Below are 20,231 nucleotides of genomic sequence, written 5' to 3'. Positions count from 1 at the left end.
CAGAGATAGGTCTCTGAAGCCCCTATCTTAGGTCTGATAGATGGTTTCCCATGCTAAGCAGACTCCACTGGAGTCGGCGTGGAAGTCCATGAGACTTTTACCTACAATAAACCATTAAGAAGCCAGAAATGGAGTTGTGTTTCAAGTGGTGGAGTGCCAGCCTTTAGAAAAAAACTAAGAGACAGTTGCCCAGTCCCTGTGTTTGAACCCCAGTATAGCACATATGCACATGGGCACACACGCACACACACATACTATAAGGATAGCTGCTGTAGCCTACACCCTAGAGCCTGCCTACCTACAAAACTGAAATGCTTGCTATCCAAGCCTGAGCTGGTGCCCTCTAGCTGCACTGATAGGAAGCAGCACCTAGAGCTCATCGGAACTTCCCTGCCTCAAATATGGTGAGCCAATCTCTCAGAACCTCAAGGCAAGTTTTCACTTGAGATTGCTAAGCAGGTCCACCAACTTCCCTTACCCCCACCTGACTTCAAGGATTTGACGGCAATCTGATAAATTATATACACACAACCTATTTATAGTGATTCTTCCTCACATCTTAAAGCACCAATATAAGACATTTTTTGTCCTTTTATTGATTTTTCTATTTGACACAGCAAAGCCCATACAAAGAACTGTATTTACATTCTCCAGTCAGGTGTAAGTTTTGTATATCTCTTTCTTGTGTCCATGGAGGAGCTGTCATTGCAGTGAGACTATCAGCGCTGGGGATGAGGAACATAGACTGCATGTGAGAGGAGGACATACTAGACAAGACGTTGAAAAATTGGGAGTGTACTGGGAGAAGCCTACATCTTAAGCATCTTGTGGTAAGGGCTCAGAGACAGGGCTGTGGCAGCTACAAAGGGGCTGTTAAAGAGGCTAAAGAATATCTAGTAGTCAAAAAGATACCTGAACTAAGTCTTCAGTAAAAATTGAACTACATTTAGACATTAAAATCTGTCCAGATGAGAATATCGATCAAAGATCTTTCCAGAAGTATTCTTTCAGGATGACCTAAACTTGTTAGATTGCTTCTCTGTCATTATGTCACTGTGTTCTTAGTACTGGCCACATTGTGACATAATGCGTGAGAATGTTCCATTTGGTAACCAAAGAAGGGCAGAGGAGGAGGACTGAATGCTGCCTCTCGGGTGTGGCTTTATAGCATGGGAGAGTCTTTCTTCTTGGGATTTAGTGGCTCTACAGATTTGGGAGAACTTGGCAAGGGGATGCTTGCTTGAGTTCTGTTGCTGGGAGAAGACAGGAAATTTAGCATATCAAATGGCAAAGGTAAAACCACAGTGGGAGGTTTGTCTGTGGACAATGACTGAAGGGCGTGCAGATATCGAAGCTGGACGGCAGCTGGGGTGCCTGACAGAATCTCAGCTGCCGTCCTTAGGGACTCGGAGGCAGCCTTTTCTCCTTCTGCAGCGATCATCTGAAAAATAGAAGAAGAAAGGCAAAGTGATTATGCTTCACTCGTGAAGCTTTCACTCACTATTGGTTGTGATTCCGCCAACAAGCACTGTACATCTCTGAGGTGGCAACACCGAGGAACAAATTCAGTCAGCATCCTTTTAGAAGGATATGGAGTGGTAAGATACTGTTATCAGTTCAACTTAAGACAGTTTGTCCAAGGCCATGACAAGTAAAGCAAAGTGTTAGAAGAATTACTAATGTCTAGTGAGCTTGAAAAATAAGTAGAATTTTGCTGTCTGGAAGAAAAGCTGGCTAGTGTTCAGGCAAAGGCCTGGAACGTGAATTGGTTCATTTCAACTTGGTCCAAACAAATAGGCAGGACACAGGGACATGGCTGGGAGCACCTTCCCAGCAAGCACGAGGTCTTGAGTTTAAAACTTACTACTGGAAAAAAAAAGTTGAGTTCACATCTATAATCCCAGCTACTTGAGAGGTGGGCTGAAAGATTCATGATTTAAGGCTGATCTAGACAAAAGCATGAGGCACTATCTGAAAAAATATAACTAAAGCAAAAAAAACACGGGGTGCTCAAGGGGGCACTTGACCAACAAACTCAAGGCTCTTAGTGTCAAGCCCCAATCCCCATCTCCCCCAAACAAATAGATAACTTAGTAGCCAAATGTCACCTGGAAACAGGCTGGGAAGATGACGCTCAGTTATCTTGAAACAACTCTGCCAGAGGACACCTCTCTCTGCACTTTCTCATAGTGTCCCAAAGTGATCGGCTCTCCCTTGTGGTTAGGGATTTTTCTCCTTCACCTACTCCGTTCTTTGAGAGAAATCTGCCTCCCTTTGAGAACTCTGCCTCCCTTTATTCCTTCATCTGTAACCTATTCCTGTACCTAGCAGGAACAGGTGGCTGAGAGTACTCAAGGAGAGATGCCTGTGTGAGAAGAGGGATGGGGGGGGGGGAGATGTTTCTAAGGAAAGGGGGGGGCAGAAGCCACTGTTGGCAGCAGCTTTGGGGAGAGGGGCAGGCTTTTCACAGATCAGAGGCTGTGACCACCCTGGGAGCAACTTCAGCCGAGTGGTGGGGATGCAAGCCAGATTCCTCCAGCGCGGGCATGAAGGGAAGGTGAGCAAGCAGGCCTGCCTTTAGGTTCTGTGGTGTTTCTCAAAGAAACAGCTCAGTGGAGGGTGGGGTGCCCGGTCCTGGCTCACCCGCACTTTGGCCTGTCTCTGCGCTTCGGCTTCCACAGCCAGGGAGTGCTGAAGCCCAGCCGGCAGCCTCACGTCTTTACTGAAAGAGAGAAGCGGGCAGGTGGGTGTGGACTGGACGCTGACATCCAGGGCTTCCTGACAGCCTCTCTACTCTCCTCCATGAGCAGCAAATGGGGTGTGCTGGGAAGAACATGCGGGGATCAGTGCCTCAAACAGGAACTGCAGGGAGGTGCTGCTGGTCTCTCCCTACACCTTGTAGTTGGCGTTCACAGGTGGTTGGCATTTCCTCCACTTAAGATTTAATCTACATCCCAGCCATTCCATATGAACAATGCAAAACAGCCTTGACTAGACATATAATTTATATCAAAGTGAACAGGAATGTGCCTAAGTTTAGAAAAGAACTACTTTTGAAGTGGTCTGACTAAATAAGAACAATCTTAATATAAAAGGTACCAAACTGGCTTCTTGCCCTGATTATATCTAATGCTTATACAGCCTAGCAGTTCCTCAAAAAGTTCTAGAGCTTACCATAAAGTCCAGTAATTCTACTCCTAGGAATTTAGCCAAGAGAGTGGAAAATGATATTCACATGAAAATCTTGCTAATGAGTATAGTTGCAGCATTGCTTCCTAACAGCCAAAATGTGGCTGAGTGATGAATGGATATTTGATTTTAAAAAGTTATGAATGCCAGGCACCAGTAATCCTGTAATCCTAGCTACTCAGGAGGCTGAGATCTGATGATCTCGGTTGAAAGCCAGCCCGGGCAGGAAAGACTGTGAGACTCCTATCTCCAATAAACCACCAGAAAACCGGAAGTGGCGCTGTAGCTCAAGTGGTAGAGCACTCGCCTTGAGCTGAAGAATGCAGGGACAGCGCCTAAGCCCAGAGTTCAAGCCCCACGACCAACAACAACAACAAAAAAAGTTATGAAGTGCTGGTCCATGCTATTACATGGGTTTAAATCTTGAAGACATTGTGCTAAGTTGAAAAGGAGCTAGACAAAAAAGGTTTCATCCTATGATCACATTTATGTGAATAGGTAGGTCCATGGAAAGAAACGAGTGGTTGTCAGGGCTTGTGGGGTGATAGTGAGGGAGAGTTCCTACTAGATAAATGCAGGTTTTCTTTTGCAGTGTTCTGAAATTAGATGGTAGTGATGAATAAATATGCTAAGGCACCTAAGATGTACAGATTTTGGTTTTTGGTTTTTTTTGCCAATAATGGGCTTGAACTCAGGACCTTGAGCTCTTGCTTAATTTCTTTGCTGAAGGCTGGTGCTCTACCACATGAACTTTGCTTTAATTTCTGACTTTTTGTTGGCTAATTGTAGATAAAAATGTCTCAGATTTGTCTGATCTGGCTATCTTTGAACCTGATCTTCAGATCTCAGCCTCCTGAGTAGCTAGGATTACAGCTGTAAGCTACCTCACCCAGCAACTGTGCAACTTTAAATGGCTAAATTGTAGTTTTATGTCAACCTCGTCTTTTTAAAAAAGGGCTTTTTAATACATAATGAAAAGAACCAAGAGTAATTTGTCCAATTGTTACAGTGTGTGTATATTGGCTATGAGATGTTAGGTATTTTTTTTCTCTTTTTCTAAGCCTGTGCCAAGATGGAGAGAGTACTCAAAATAAATTTTCAAATGGAAAATGAAACTAGAATATCTTCCCTTATTGTACTGATCTTCATGGTTATTTTCCTACCCACATTTCTGTTCTCTCCACTTTGATGCCCCAAATGCAGGTGACTGAATCCAAGGCAACCTGTGGAGGGAAGAGTTGGGATGTCAGTGAGAGGCTTGGGTAGGAGAAGAGCAACCTGTGCCTGACGGCCACCGTTCTATATTAAGAACCCTTCCTTTGAGAGGATGCTACTTGCTTGCCTGCCTTGGTTAAGCCTCACAGTGCATGGTGCAGAGTTGTTTTACTTGCAGCGTGCCACTCGGCTGAACGGTGGCCCCCAAAGATGTCCATGTCCCCATCCCTAGCACTTATGAACGTTAGTCCAAGAAGTACTTTACAAATGAGAGAAAGTCAAAGGCCCTTCAAATGAAGATATCTGGATAAGCCAGGTGGGCTCCAGATATAATCACAGGTGTCTTTTAAGAGGAAGGCAGACTTGAAGGGGAAGCATGGAGTAGTGCACTATGGAGATGGAGGGAGGAAAAAGGGGCTGGGCAGGGCTGACAAGATGCTGATAAGGGCACAGGATTGGATTCTTCTCCCCAAACCTCCTAGGCTGTACACATCACAAATATTTGGATACTGCGTCTTTTTAAAATTAGTGATGATTCAGGTTGCATAATGCAGTCATCGAGCAGTTCCTCTGATTCTTAGTGCCCTAATATCTGAGGTTCTCCTTCCTACATCTGATTTACAACCTCCTGACCCTGTTCTGGGCTTAGGTGCCCCGTGGTTTCAATGATACAGTCAGTCACTGGTGGTAATGCACTGGACTGGCCAGTTGTCTGGAATTCTGCTTTGTTCTTGTGTTTTCTTTCATGAGTCTACTTGGGGACAGTGTTCACTTTTCTCTCCTTGAACTCCAATTAAATCCAGACAAAGCACTGTAAGATTAATCATGGAAGGCTGAGCAGCATCTTAACCTCTGAAAGTCTTACTTGAAACTATCCTTATTTTTTTTTCAATTTTTTTATTGTGAAATTCTGTACAGAGGAGTTACAATTACATGGGCCAGGTAATGAGTACATTTCTTATCTAGCATTGTTGCTTCATCCTTTTTTTCCCCTTCCCATCCTCCTCTCCCCCCAAAAGTTGTAAAGTTCGTTTTCGACATAACGATTTGTACATCTCCTTGTTGCAGTGGGTCCACATGTGTCCCTATTTAAACGGTTTGTTTTTTCCCTTCCCCTCCACAAATTATACCAACATCAAATACAATCAAAGCAGGGGTTATACTGTGGGGGAGGGACATACAAAGCAACAAAGAAATCATCTTATAAATATGTTAGAAACAATCTCAAGAAAGAAAAAACATTTGAATACTTATCTTGGGGTTCATTTCACCTAACATCGACTTATCTGACCTTTTCTGCTTGACTCAGACATATACTAGTTATTGCAAATAAGGGAAACCATGGGACCTATGTTTCTTTGAGCCTGGCTTACTTCACTTAATATAATTTTTTCCAAGTCTTTGAAGCTATCTTTTTTTAACTGCATATTAACTGTGCTTCTCCCCAGCTAGCCTCTAAGCCCCTAGGAAGCAGGTGCAGTCACCTTGGTATCTCAGCAGCCCCTCCACCCAGCCCTGGCAGTTCCATCTCTCCTTCCAGCAGCCACTCCCAAACTTCATACCAAGTACTACTTCACAGGGAGTGTGCACTCCATGGAGTTACTGTAGACGTGGTGTTGAGAGGCTCAACTAGAGACTAGAATTGATTCAGAGGCCAACTGGGAAACCTCTTAATTAACTCTCTGTCCCCTAAGGGATGGCATCTTGAACCACGAATGCTAATTACCTTTACATCTTGGGCAATACTCTTCCTCTCCAGAAGAATTTCAGTGAGGGAGCGATGTGCTAGCAAGCGCTTCATGGTAGTTTGCACCAAGAACTGGATAGCTTTGGACACATGAGCAAGACTGCGTAGGAGAAGAGAGGCATTTTCCATGCGGTAGTAGCAGACAGCATCTATCTCCATTATAAACATGTCTTTAGTTACAACCTAGGCAGAAAAAAAATGTGTGGATAACAGGCTGGGTTCTTGGACTCCTTCCCTATGTGGGTGGAGAGCTAAAGATATTCAAAGTGATTTTTTTCTCAGAGAAAGTATAGCATGGAAAAAGAAAAATTAGCCTATCCTTCATTCAAAATAGACCTATTTTAGCCAGGTGCTGGTGACTCACATCTATAATCCTAGCTATTCAGGGAGTAGATACTGGAAAGGTCATCATTTGAGGGTCTGCTGGGGTGAAGTTTGGGGAACCTCATCTTAATAAGTAGCTGGGTGTGGTGATGTAGCTGTCACCCCAGCTATGAAAAGGGCTGGAGGCATGACTCAAGTGATAGTGCACCTGCCAAAAGGCACTAGGTTCTGAGTTCAAATCCTTATACCACCAAAATAAACCTGTTTTTAAAATTATACTAAGAGCTGTACACACTAAAGAGCTGTATATGCCAGCTGGTGGTTATAGGGCAAGAATACAGAAGATGATGGATCAGGATCACTCAAAATTAGCATAGGCATCGGAGATCCTGTTTGGAAAAAATACAAAACCAAAAAGATACAGCACTAAAGAACTCATAATTTAAAGGAATCCTGTTGTAATTCCTTTAATAAAAAAGCAGTAAAGTCTAATTTGGGGTGTAAACATTCAATTGGTTTTACACCAGGTCTTTCTAAATTTAGGTCAACAAATCTACTAAAAGAAAGGCATGTTCTAGAAAAGTAGTACTCTCACATAGCACGGATAGAGTGGAATGACCCATCAGCTATGTGGGAGGCTAAGATATGCAATCATGGTTCAAGGGCAGCCTAGGCAGAAAAGTTCATGATACTATCTCCCTGGGAGAAATTGCATATGGTGGCTGCATACCTGTCATCCCAGGTATAGTGGGAAGTGAAAAACAGGAAGACTGTGGTCCAGGTGCATGTCTGAGCAGGAAGCAGCAATACCCAATCTCAAAAATAAACCAAAAATAGTAGTACAGCACCTGCTGGTTGTACACTAGAAGGCATTTTGATGGTACATATGAAAAGCCCTTCAAAAGCTGTACGCTCAACATTTCCACTTCTAGACTAATCATAGGGACATTATAAAGAACTTAGCTAGGCTGAGCACTGGTGGCTTATGCCTCTAATAATAGTAGCTACTCAGGAGACTCAGATCTGAGGGTTGAGGTTCAAAGCCAGCCCAGGCAGAAAAGTCCATGAGCCTCTTACTGCCAATTAACCACTAAAAATCCTAAGTGGAGCTATGGTTCAATGGCTAGAGCACTAGCCTTCAGGAACAAAGCTTAGGGACAACATCTGGACCCTGAATGTGAGTCCCAGGACTTGCACAAAAAAGTAAAATAATGAGCTAGAAACAGAGCTAACATGAAAAAAATAACAATATATTGTTAGGTAAAGAGCAGGCTACAAGGTGAGTGCTCCACTACTTGAGCCACAGCAGCACTTGTGATTTTCTTCTAATGGCTGGGTTGGCTTTGAAATGTGATCCTCAGATCTCAACCTCCTGAGTAGCCGGTGCCCAGCGAGCTGTCCTCTGGAGATGGTGTGACACCATCTTGTTCTCCCATCAGCAATGCACACATGTTCCAGTCACTCTTAATCCTCCTCTCTATTTGTTATTTTTGGTTTAAAATTTTTTTTTCGGTAGTCAGGTTTGAACTCAGGGCCTCACATTTGCTAGGCAGGTGCTATACCACTTGAGCCATGCCCTCAGCTCTCTTGTGATTTTTTTTACACTAGCTCTTTTACTGATTACGAAATGGTATGTTCTTATTTTAAGTTGCATTTACCTAGCAATTGGTGATGTCAGCCATATTTTCATGTGTTTGTTGGCCATCTGTATATCTTCGTTGGAAAAATTTCTATTCAAATCTAGATTCTCAAGAAATAGAACGAATAGAGAGAGAGAGAGAGAGAGAGAGAGAGTGTGTGTGTGTGTGTTGAGCTATGTCTCTAGTCCTTCTTGATTCAACGTTTACAGACTTAAATTCTAATTTCATCTAAAAATGACTTACCAAATAACATCCAAATGTGTTTAGCTAAATGTAGGCTAAATGACCATTCAGTAGATAAATAAGATGAATAATCATGAAGTTCTTTATCCATGTTTGGGTCAGGTCTTTGCTTATTTTGTTGTTGATATATATAAATTCTTTATATATTCCGGATATTTATCCCTTACAAGCCACATGATTTACAAATATTTTCTCCCATTCCCTAGGTTGCCTTCCATTCTGTTGCTTGTATCCTTCCTACACAACTGTTTTTAATTCCGATGTCTACATCTCTACTTTTTTTCCTACTTTTGAGCATAGTCATGTAAATGTGGGGAAAAAGCAGAGGCCACCATTCACCTTACCTCATGAAAGGGTATCTCCAAGGTCTGGAGACGGAGGTCAACCTTGTAATAGGTGTCCAGACAGGGCAGAAAGAAAAACAAACCTAGAAGAGGGAGAGGAAGAGGGACAGGTGAGTAACAAGTGTGAAGACAGTTTGAGGGTCACTTTTTCAGAATCAGAATGCACACTGCAATGCTTGCCAACTACACAGAGACCACTGTGAAATTCCACCTCTGTTCCAGTGGTCTATTTTTGTAGCTAAGATGTAATCATATAATTTTTTATTCAATCTGAGACACTTTGGAGGCTAAAGGGGAGCTTTATTCCAACTTACTTTAGGACCATAGAGGTAAACAGGGATTCTTCTTAGCTTACTGCATAATAGGTCACTTTGGTCATGGTGCTGACCTTTCTAGACCTAACCACATACCTGCCCCTTCTCCAGATTTGAGCTCCATAAGTATAGTAGCATATGCCTCACTGTTAATCTTGGGAAATAGTTTAGTGCCTTTTAGTGCTCTGGGAAATAGTTTTATATGCTTTACCCATGAGTCACACTTTAGAACCAGCAATCTCCATGCATTTATTTCCTAAACTGCAAGCCCCAGAGGTAATCAGAATAGCAGTGCCATGATGCTAGTAGCATTCTAGCTAGCTAGCTGGTCCTCACCTACCCACTGCTATGTACAGTAAACACCTACAGATGGATTGAGATTTTTCTCAAATCCCTTGGCTATTGTGGGCTTCTGTATGAATCACAACTCTGTTGGAATCAGCAAAACCTCACAGAGCTCAGGATCTATCTAGGGAGCAACTCAGCTACCAGGTCTCCTCAGCCTCAGTGGAGAAGGCTCCTGAACACCAGGGTCAGAGCAAGATGGCCCATGTCCTGGAGCTACAAGGTACGCTTCTCTTTCTGTGTGGGCCTGTTTATTGGGTTGTGAATCGCTAAACCCTGTTTATTTTTTCTCAATTCTGTGGTAGGTACAATGATTCTTGATTGGATTCTCTCCCTTCCCCCCTTCATTCATCCATTCCTCTCCCCTTGCCCATCCCCCTTCAAGTACCCATTCCCTGGTACTTATTTTCTTGGGCTTTGGCTTAGTCTTTCTAAAGAATTATACTATTTGAGCTCTATCTTCTGGTTTTAACAGTCTCCTGTTTATCCAGGTTTGGTCTGAGCAGTGATCTTCCTATTTATACTTCTTATGTAGCTGGGATGAGAGGATCATGCTATTGTGCACAGATTTTTATTGGTTGAAATGGGTTCTCAAGAACTTTTTGCCTGTGCTGACTCCAAACCACAATCTTCCTGACCTCAGCCTTCTGAGTAGCTAGGATTACAGGCATGAGCCACTATACTCTGCTCCTTCTTGTACCTTCATGACTGACTCAGATCTCCAAACTACTATTTTTTTGTCTTCCATGATTTAATCTGGTCCCTTGTATTCTGGACTAGTTCAGCTTTTCTCTGAGAAGTCACTTGACTCCAACCACACCCACGATCCTCAGCCCACTGTCCAGATGTGGCTCCCAAGCTGACTTGCTATTCCAGTCAGCCTGACCCTGGTATACATACTCTAGCTCTGCACCTAGAACTTGCTAGTTATGACTGAACAGTCTCTTAATAACTTCCACACTTTATAACAGATTAGGAATATGGATTTCATGAATCAAGTAGCTTCATGTAACCTAAGCTCTGTGTTATGTGTATATAGATTAGAGAAATCAAAAATTAAGGAGTGAGGGTGTGGGTTAAAAAGAAAAAATTTTTTTTCTTACCAGGACCTTTGGCTCTTCCAGGAAGCAGGTGTCCCAGTCGGAAAATAATTACTCTCTCATACTCTTGTACAACCTAAAGGGAAATGTGGGAAATGCAATTCTCTCAAATCATGTCAAGATAAAAAATAACATCTTCAAAGGCACCACCCTTTTGAGAATAAGCCTAAGTATCAGAAATAATTTGTTCTGAGAACTCAAAATAAATTTGTATTACTTGATAGTCTTTTTTTTTTTTTTTGGTCGGTTGTGGGGCTTGAACTCTGGGCTTGGGTGTTGTCCCTGCGCTCTTCAGCTCAAGGCGAGCACTCGACCACTTGAGCCACAGTGCCACTTCCGGTTTTCTAGTGGTTTACTGGAGATGAGAGTCTCACGGACTTGTCCTACCAGGGCTGGATTTGAACCTCGATCCTCAGATCTCAGCCTCCCGAGTAGCTAGAATTACAGGCGTGAGCCACTGGCGCCCGTCTAACTACTTGATATTCTAACATCTAGATTTAGTACCTGTAGAATTTCAGGGAAAAAGTATAATGACCAATTTTAATTTTTGAGTCTGCAGGCAGAATTTTGATTCAAAACTTAATTATGGTCTAAAATGCTTCCAATTTGAATTCCCAAAAGCAAATCTTATCAGAACTTCTTTGAGCTTCTACCTTGCAGTGATTTAGCATTGCTAGCTTTTCTATGCATCCCCCACTAGCTACTGAACACAGAGAATATATCTTGATAACACAATTGTTCCAAACTTCAGTTTCTTCTAAGGCTGCTTCAGAGGGGTCCAGTGGACTTTAATTTGCCAGTTCTCACGGACCTTGATAAGCTGAGCACCCTGAAAATGTGTAGAGATATTTTGAAATGACAAAAAGATTATCTGTGTAGAATACTCAGTCTAGTACAATAGAAAAAATATCTTAAAAACCCCAATTCTACTTTTTGGCCCAGTATCAGGATATGAGTTCTCCCAAATTATTTGATCCTACTTATTTATACCCATCAGACTGTGATATAGACTTTTTTCTGTACCTAAAAAATGCCTGATACGGGGCTGGGAATGTGGCTTAGTGGTAGAGTGCTTGCCTAGCAAGCATGAAGCCCTGGGTTTGATTCCTCAGTACCACATAAACAGAAGTGGCACTGTGGCTCAAGTTGCAGAGTGCTAGCCTTGAGCAAAAACAAGCTCAGGGACAGTGCGCAGGCTCTGAGTTAAAGCCCTAGGACTGGCTAAAAAAAAAAAAAAAAGCCTGATAACATGGTTTTCAGTATACGTTGTTGAATGAAGAAATAATGTGGGATCATAGACAAGTCCACTTTCCTCCTTCATCTTTCTTTCACCTTAAAGCAGCAACATAGAATGATTCTGTATGATACTGTTTTGCAAGCACTCTTTGAAAATTGATTTCTTTCTTTCCTCCTCCTGCTCCTCCTCCTCCTCCTCCTCCTTCACCTCCTCTTCCTTCACCTCCTCTTCCTTCTTTTCTCCTTCCTCCTTTCTCCTTTCTTCTTTCTTTCTTCTTTTTGTGGTGCTAGTCCTGGGGCTTGAGCTCAGAGTCTGGGCACTGTCCCTGAGCTTGTTTTGCTCAAAGGCTAGTACTCTACCATTTGAGCCACAGATCCACTTTCGGCTTTTTTGGTGATTAATTGAAGAGTTTCATAGACTTTCCTGCCCAAGATAGACTTGAACCACAATCATCAGATCTCAGTCTCCAGAGTAGCTAGGATTAGACACTTGAGCCACCAGCACACTGCTGAAAGTTGAATTTTGTCAACTACTGTACAGTACTGTTGTCAATAAGTCTTTTTTGTATGCACCCTTTCAAAAGGTGCTTTGGCACATCAGAAGATCAACTGTCATAACTGCCACTTCTACCCAGGCCAACCAGGGGAGGGTTCTTTACCAACAATAGATGTGTGATTGGTTCATCCAATCTTCATTTGCATAGCATACCATGTTTGGTGGAAACAGGAACTAACTGTTCTGATTCCTAGGACACCCTTGTCCCCTCCCTATTCTGAACCTGGAAGATAATTTAAGATTAATAAGCCAGATACAGAACATTAACTACCGCATAATCTCAAGTGGGATCTAAAAAGGTTGAATTCATAGAAGCAGAGAATAGCACGTGCTTATTGGGCTTATTGGAAAGTTTAATGAGGGATAAAGGTTCAGTTATATAGGATGAATGAGTTCTGGGGTCTAAAGTACAGAATGATGATGACAGTTAATATTATATTGTAAATTTGCCATTTGCTGAGAGATTATCTTTAAGTGTTCTCACCATGCACAAATAGTAACTATGAAGTAATAGAGGTTGATGATCATGGTTATTTCACAGTAGATATGATGTAAAAGCATTATATTGGGTCTGGGGAGTGGGAGTAGCATGCTTATCTAACATGTGAAAGCCCTGGGTTAGGTTCTTAGTGTAATAACCGGCGTGGGGCCCAATAATCTGCGTGGCCCTGTGGCCCGGCCTGCTGACAGGGGCGGGGCACAGGCGGGCCTCACTGCTCCACAGAGCCGGTCACTGGACAGAGCAGGACATTGAGAGGCAGATGTCACCGTGGGACGTGCTGCAGGAGGGGGTGGGGCGTCGAGCCCCACAGGGTGAGCTGTCAAGAAGTGATTGGACAGTGGGCAGCTTGGGGGAGGAGCATGAATGGCAGTTGGAAAACCATGGGGGATGGGGGTGGGAATCAACTATTAGTCCTGAGGAAGGAAGGGATGGACAGCAGTAGGAGTGGAGGGAGAGACGGCAGGAGGGGAAAGCCTGCCAGCGCAGAGCAGGGCAGGCCTGTGGAGAGTGGAGAGGCCTGCAGAGAAGGAGGAAGGGAAGAAAAGGAAAAGCCTTCCCCTTTGGAGGTTTGGAGCTTTTGAGCTTTGGAGGTCTGGGGCTTGGAGGTTTGCAGACTGGCTAATTGGTGGTTTGCTGACCGACTAATAAAGGTTGGGGCCGCCTTTTGGAGGCTTGGAGGTTTGGTGGTTGAGGCTGCTCTTGGTTCTGGGTATCTAGCCCAGGAAAAGGTAGTCGCAGGCCCCCTTTCTGGTGTAAATAGTGTAAACTTTTTTTTTTTTTTTTGGTCCGGTCATGGGGCCTGAACTCTGGGCCTGGGCGCTGTCCTTCAGCTCTTCAGCTCAAGACTAGCACTCTACCACTTGAGCCACAGCACCACTTCTGGCTTTTTTTTTTCTGCTTATGTGGTGTTGAGGAATGGAACCCAGGGCCTCATGCATGCAAGGCAAGCGCTTACCACTGAGCCACCTTCCCAGCCCTGCAAACCTCTTTTGTCCACCTTTCACTGTGCCTTGATGGACGGTCTTGCTTTTCAGAGGTCATAAGTATAGCACCACAAAGAAACACATTGTATAATAAATATACATAATTTTTACTTTTCAAGTATATCACAATAAAACTGGAAAAATTAAAAACAACTTTAAGAAAATGGAAACTTCCCACTAAAAATCCAAGACCAATTGGCTTCACTGGTGAATTCTGCCAGATACCTGATGAGATGAAAAATTATTAACATCTCTCAAATTCCCCACCTCCTCCCCAAAAAACCGCAGCACAAAGAAGTCTTCCTGAGATATCTCTAAGGCTAGTATTATTACCCTGCCACCAAAACAAGTCAGAGCTACCACAAGAAAACTATACATATATCTTATGAATATAGATATAAAAATCTATATTCCCTGTCTTTCCTCCCTAGTCTTGTTTGTCTCTCAACTACTTAGGCAATGCCTCCCAATAAATACCCAGCATTTCTAATTCTACCTCAGTATGTGTTTTTTGAACTGCCTTGGGACTTGTTAACTTCAGGGACTGGCATGTGTCATTGCCATGGGTGAATGTCCATGAGCTATAGAAGTTGCCTGAGAAGTTTCCTTCCATGTCAGGAGTGGATGAGTAGGTGTCACGCTCTATTCTGGACCACCAGGTGTGGATGAACTATACATGACCCCTTCCCTAAAGGGCCTCTCAGTCTAATGGGTGATAACAAGCTCTCAGTAAATATGCATGTGGCAAATGGAGGAGTGGGGGTCAAAGTGGCCCAGGAGCACAGGGAAGGGATTGTCAGTCTGAAGGACTCATAAAGGCTTCATGGGAACATTTGAGCCTGGTCTTGAAGGAACTAAAGTTTCATGGAGGGTAGGTAGTATCACAGGCATCCCAGACAGAGCCACAGCAAAGGTGGCCTGCTTTGGTCAGTAAGAGGCACCAGGAAATTACTTGTTGAATCATCATGGAAACTCACCTTTATGCAGAACCAGATAGAAAAGGGGAAAGTCAGGATGATGAAGAGGAGGGAAGTAAGGACAAGAAGCCACTCGAAGGCCCCTAAACCGGAAGACTTGATTCCTTGAAATAAAAAAGAATTATATTGAAACCTTCCTATATTCACTGTATTCACTTGTCAGTACATATTTGATACCAGCCTTAGATCAGTTTGGCGAGGTTTCAGAAATATTGGAATGAACGCAGACATAAGAGTGCTCAGAGTTCTCAAGACTGAGGGTGTGTGGTCCATGTGGGCTGGTGGATGGTAGAGCAGGCTCTGGGGACAGGCAGCCCGGAACACTACCAGAGTCCCAGTAAGTCTCATGTCCACAAATGACATTTAGCAGGGCAGAGGACTTTTTCTTTTTTTTTTTGTCGGTCCTGGGACTTGAACTCTGGGCCTGGGCGCTGTCCCTCAGCTCTTCAGCTCAAGGTGAGCACCCTGCCACTTGAGCCACAGCGCCACTTCCTGTTTTCTAGTGGTTTATTGGAGATAGGAGTCTCACGGTCTTCCCTGCCCAGGCTGGCTTTGAACTGCGATTCTCAGATCTCAGCTTCCTGAGTAGCTAGGATTACTGGCATAAGCCACCAGCACCTGGCTCAGAGGACTTCTTTAAACCTAGTTTCCTCATCTGTACAATGAGGTAGTTATACTAAATGTCTCATATCATGTAAGGCTGAAATCACATGTACAGATAAAGACAGAGCTCAGGGTCTTACCTTCCATGAAATAACTTCCCCAATCCCTTACCAGCTCTGAAGTCTGAAATTCCTCCACTAGAGTTCCTTCATTGATTTCTATCTATGAAAACCACAGAACATGGTGTAATTGAGCATCTGCAAAAGCAAGTGCTAAGGAGCTGGATGCAGAACTTGCAGGATGGTAAATGAAATAGTGTTAAGGATGGTTAACCTTGTGGGACACAAGGTCTTGCAGGTTTTCCTTTATTTTGTGTTCGCATGGCCTAACATAGTGCTTGATACAACATACCGGCTCAATAAATACTTAGTGAATAAAGAAGGGAGGAAAGGAGGGAAGGTGGGAGGTGACCCTTTATTCCCCCCCCCCAACCTGATTTTGGAGTGTGGTGCTGAGATAGAGAATGCGGTCTCTGTTTCCTGGGAGCCTCAGACACTTCCCTGGCCAGGGTTCAGCAAAACTGCCTCATCCTGGGGGACTTGTCACCCCACTTTAGGTGTCTTCTGTTCTAGCTGCTAAGGAGATGGAAACCCACAGAAGTGATGCTGTTAACCCAAGGCCATGGCTAGTTGGTAGCAGTTAGCAGTGATACCATGACAGAAACCAGAAGCAGCACCCATAAGGGTGGGCACCTGAGTCAGATGGCTTTACTCCAGAATTCCCACTCTCCACTTCCTAGGCAGAGGTCTTGGACCAATTATTTAAAATTTCAGTATATGTTTCCTCATCTGTGATAAGGGACTCTGAAACAATGTAACAGCCAGTGTGTGCCTGGCATATAGAAAGGGCTCCAGAAGAGAGGAGGATCCTTTCCTCGCCAACCTGACTTCTGTGACCTGCTACAGTAGCATTGAACCCAACCATCCTTAATAACAAAGGGTTATTGGTTTGGCATTAATACAGCCCATTGAAACTACATCCCAATTGTAGGAGTTTTCCTCAACTTGTAGCTTTCTATGAATTGGCATATATCACATTGCTAATAATAAGGGAATGTGAAAATATAGCCAGCAGAAAGCTATGTATGTAATGTGCTATTCCTTATTTTCCTTTCAATGTCTACCATCCGCCTATTTCAGGTATAATGAATGTCTTCCATTCATTACATGCCTTTGTTTCTAAGAAACTGCTTCACCTGCAGAAGTGAAATGGTCACTTTTTTGTGCATTCATTCCCTCCTTGGAGCTGATGTTCTTGTTTAGCTACAAGGAGTCAACAGCAATTGAACATCTTATTTGCCCCAAGCTCATCTCATTTTATTCTCATACTGCTTAACTAGAATTGCACGGTTGATATTTAAATTAGGCCTGTCTTTTCTTTATTTGGCTCTGCCCTTTGGAAAGAATGCCCACCCGAAGAACACATGAAGTGTATCTAGCTAAGCCTGCGGGGTGGGGGTGCCTAACCAAGACCCGAAGCTCCCATTGGCATCTCAGTGTACTTTATGTCTCCATCGGCCCTTCCACGGCCAGGAGCATCGCCTTTGGCTGGGTCGCGTGCTGCTGGTCCTGGAGCACACGCCCCTCTCGCCTCTCCCTGGCCTCAGTGCGTGGCTGGCCCTGAGCCCCGGGACGTCTAGCTGCGGTTCTCCGGATGCCCGCGGGGCTTGCTAGCTTCCCCACGCCGGCTCCAGGTCCCCGGAGCCCCCTCGGTCCTACCTTCTTCAGGTCGCTCGCTCTCCAGCAGCGCCATCACCTCGGTGCCCTCCTCACCAGAGCCGCGGACCTCGTCCACGTCCACCACGGTGGCGGCGGGGACCCGGGGCTCCCCGGGGCTCGCAGCCCGCGCGGGGCTTCCTGACCGTCCGGGGCTCCGCCGCTGGTGCCCCGCATCCTGGCGCCCGGGCTCTCGGCTGCGCTTCTCGGCCTTAGCGCTCCTGCCTCCCTTGGGGGAGGATCTCCCACTTCTTCCCGGGGCCTCTCTGGAGTTGCTGCGCGCCCTCCTCTCCATGCTCAGATGCAGGGCAGCAGCGGGGCAGGTGAGGCCGGCAGAGAGTGCAGCCCGACCTGGCCCCTGAAGAGGGACGGGAGGGCGGGGTCAGGGCAGGGAAAGGGGCGGGGCGATGCCCGAGGGGCGGGGCGGGGCAATGCCTGAGGGGCGGGGCGATGCCCGAGGGGCGGGGCGGGGCGATGCCTGGGGGGCGGGGCGATGCCCGAGGGGCGGGGCGGGGCGGGCGATGCCCAAGGGGCCGACGGCTTAGCAGGGCGTGGAGCCTGGGATGGGATGGGTGAGAGGCCCAGTCTACTCACTGGAAAACCCACAGCATTTCCCAGAGGGGCTGGTGCGACTCTTAGCCTAGCACGGTGGGGTCAGATGGCCGAACACCTGATATTTCCACTGTCTTTCTGTAGACACGGGATGCCTGGGCTGGAATGCTAGGGTTAGGACATTGCACTAGGAAATGTCATTGAAGTAGGTGGAATTAGCTATTTCTCCTCAAGCCCTCTGTTTGTTTCCCCCTTGTTTTTCCAAGAATGCATCTTCCATCTCTCTGCTTATTTCTTATTTTTATATCAGTCTGATTTTTCTTTCTCCCAATGTATTAAAGTAATAATATTAGCTGATTCTTCCCTCCTTCACCCCCCCCCACCACTTATTTTTATTTATTATATGACAGAAACTTTAGGCTAAAGACAAGGTACAGTGCATGATCTCGTAATGATAACTTTTGGTGGTCCTACTCTTTTTTTTCTCTTTACATTTCTTTTTTTGTCGGTCATGGGGCTTGAACTCTGGGCCTGGGTGCTGTCCCTCAGCTCTTCAGCTCAAGGCTAGCACTCTACCACTTGAGCCACAGTACCACTTCCTACATTTTTTTTCTTAAACCTAATGTTTGCTAGGTAGGTGCTTTACCACTGACGCACACCTCTGGTCCTTTTGCTTTTCAGTTTTTAAGTAGGGTCTTCATTTTTGTCCTCTTATTTAAGGTCTCTCTCATAGCTGGAACTACAGGTACACACTACCATGCCCAGTTTGTTTTGTGGAGATGGGGTCTTGCTAACTTTTTACCTGGGCTGGCCTCCAATCTTGATCCTCTGGATCCCCTCCCCACCCCAATTAGCTGGAGTCATAGTCATGAGCCACCCCAACAAGCCAATAATGTTTACTCTTGGTGATAATGTTATGCTTCTTGAATTTTCTGTTTTCAGGACAATGTCACTTTTGTCCTACCTAGACCTACATCCTGTCCCCATGTAGGTAGGTTGAAAGCTGGTTTTTCTTCCTTTCCTTTCCTTTGTCTTCCTTCCTTGCTTCCTTTCCCTCCCTCCCTCCCTCCCTCCTTCCCTCCCTTGTCGGTCCTGGGCCTGAACTCTGGGCCTCTGGGCACTGTCCCTCAGTTCTTCAGCTCAAGGCTAGCACTCTACCACTTGAGCCACAGCGCCACTTCCAGCTTTTTCTGCTTATGTGGTGCTGAGGAATTGAACCCAGGGCCTCATGCATGCAAAGCAAGCACTCTACCACTGAGCCACCTTCCCAACCCTCTTTCTTTTCCTTCCTTCCTTCCTTCCTTCCTTCCTTCCTTCCTTCCTTCCTTCCTTCCTTCCTCCCTCCCTCCTTTCTTTCTTTCCTTCCTTTCTTTCCTTTCTCTTTCTTTCTTTCTTTCTTTCTTTCTTTCTTTCTTTCTTTCTTTCTTTCTTTCTTTCTTTCTCTCTCTCTCTCTTTCTCTCTCTCTCTTTCTTTCTCTCTCTCAGGTTTGAACTCAGAGCCTCTGTCAGCTTTCTATGTAGGCTAGCAATCTTACCACTTGAACCATGCTTTAGCCCTGCTTTTTGCGATTTATTTTGTAGATGGAGTCCCATGGACTTTTCTGTCTAGATTGGCTTTGTTCCTCAGTCCTCTTGGTCTCATCCTCCTGTGCAGTGAGGATTCCAGATCTGAGCCACCAGTGTGTGGCTCTGTTTTGCTTTTTCAAGACTCACAGGTTAGGCTACTTCTAACAGCAAACTAATGACCATTTAGGAGTAACTTGAGACATTCAGTAGATTTTTCTTATACTTTATTATAAATTGTTTTTCACTGAAGGAGAGAGATTGATCTAGATGTCTTCAAGCAAGATTTAAGATTCTACTCAAATAGTTCAGATCTTGTGCTAGTGACAATAATACTCACTTTTTTATTTTCTAGTGTTTATTGAGTATACACAGAGATAGTTTTTTTCTCTCTCAAAAGTCTTAAAGACTGAGCAGCCAAAATATTTGTATCTAGAGAAACTATCTCACTAGCTTATTCCACAGGCCCAAGTTAGGTCATTGGAAATAGTAATTAACTGTTAAGAAATTAATTTTATTTTTACCTCTTCAAAACTGATAATTTCACAGATTATGTAAAGGAGGACAAATATTTGGCCAGATGATATCTTTCAAACTATGCTGTCCACCAATAAGAGCAATTTCTTGTAAGAGAAAATGCAATGAGAGCAGGTGCTGTTGAGTGTTGAACTTCCTGCTAGGCACTTTTTTTTTCAGTCCTCCTTGTTCATTTGACCACAGGCAAACTCCTTAATCATTGCTTCATTTTCGATATCTATGTAAAAATAGAAAAATCCGCCTACAAAACAAGTTGGTTGGGATTATGAATGACGAGGATAATATCTGAGAAAATACGTCACATTCCATGGAAAAAAGGCCAACCCAGCATTTCTGAAAGATGGAGAAGTTGGGGAGTAAAGTGTGCGGCAGTCAGCATGTGGGTGCAGCTGGCCTCTTCTACTCTTACAATGTTGCTGCTGTTTTCTTTTAGATACTTTTTTAATTGAAAGTGTTCTCTGCACACATTGCTAAACTCTAACTCCT

The 20,231-nt window shown here is 44.4% G+C and overlaps 1 protein-coding gene across 1 annotated transcript; it reads right to left on the bottom strand.

The window, feature by feature from the left end:
• Positions 1 to 559: 559 nt before the first annotated feature.
• Positions 560 to 17,422, bottom strand: Nphs2 (NPHS2 stomatin family member, podocin). Its single transcript, XM_042674391.1, has 8 exons — positions 17,097 to 17,422; positions 14,716 to 14,819; positions 10,465 to 10,537; positions 8,703 to 8,785; positions 6,131 to 6,334; positions 4,357 to 4,412; positions 2,644 to 2,722; positions 560 to 1,441 (listed from the first exon to the last, which is right to left on the bottom strand). Exons 1-8 carry the CDS (start codon positions 17,386 to 17,388, stop codon positions 1,163 to 1,165), a joined length of 1,170 nt encoding a protein of 389 aa, XP_042530325.1. The 5' UTR covers positions 17,389 to 17,422; the 3' UTR covers positions 560 to 1,162.
• Between the last annotated feature and the right edge of the window lie 2,809 nt (positions 17,423 to 20,231).

Source organism: Dipodomys spectabilis, unplaced genomic scaffold (genome assembly GCF_019054845.1).
Source record: "Dipodomys spectabilis isolate Male_0828 unplaced genomic scaffold, ASM1905484v1 ptg000019l, whole genome shotgun sequence".
In the NCBI taxonomy this organism is placed as follows: Eukaryota; Metazoa; Chordata; class Mammalia; order Rodentia; family Heteromyidae; genus Dipodomys; species Dipodomys spectabilis.
Note: the sequence above shows the minus strand (reverse complement) of the source record. Positions and strands in the feature narration are given on the sequence as shown.

What these genes read in the sequence shown, in the direction of transcription:
- Nphs2 (XM_042674391.1), bottom strand. Translation starts at nt 17,388, where the DNA reads ATGGAGAGGAGGGCGCGCAGCAACTCCAGAGAGGCCCCGGGAAGAAGT. An exon ending in GAGCGAGCGACCTGAAGAAG is followed by an intron (nt 14,820 to 17,096) that starts GTAGGACCGAGG and finishes TTTTATTTCAAG; the next exon opens with GAATCAAGTCTTCCGGTTTA. An exon ending in CTATCTGGTTCTGCATAAAG is followed by an intron (nt 10,538 to 14,715) that starts GTGAGTTTCCAT and finishes ATTTCCCTTTAG; the next exon opens with GTTGTACAAGAGTATGAGAG.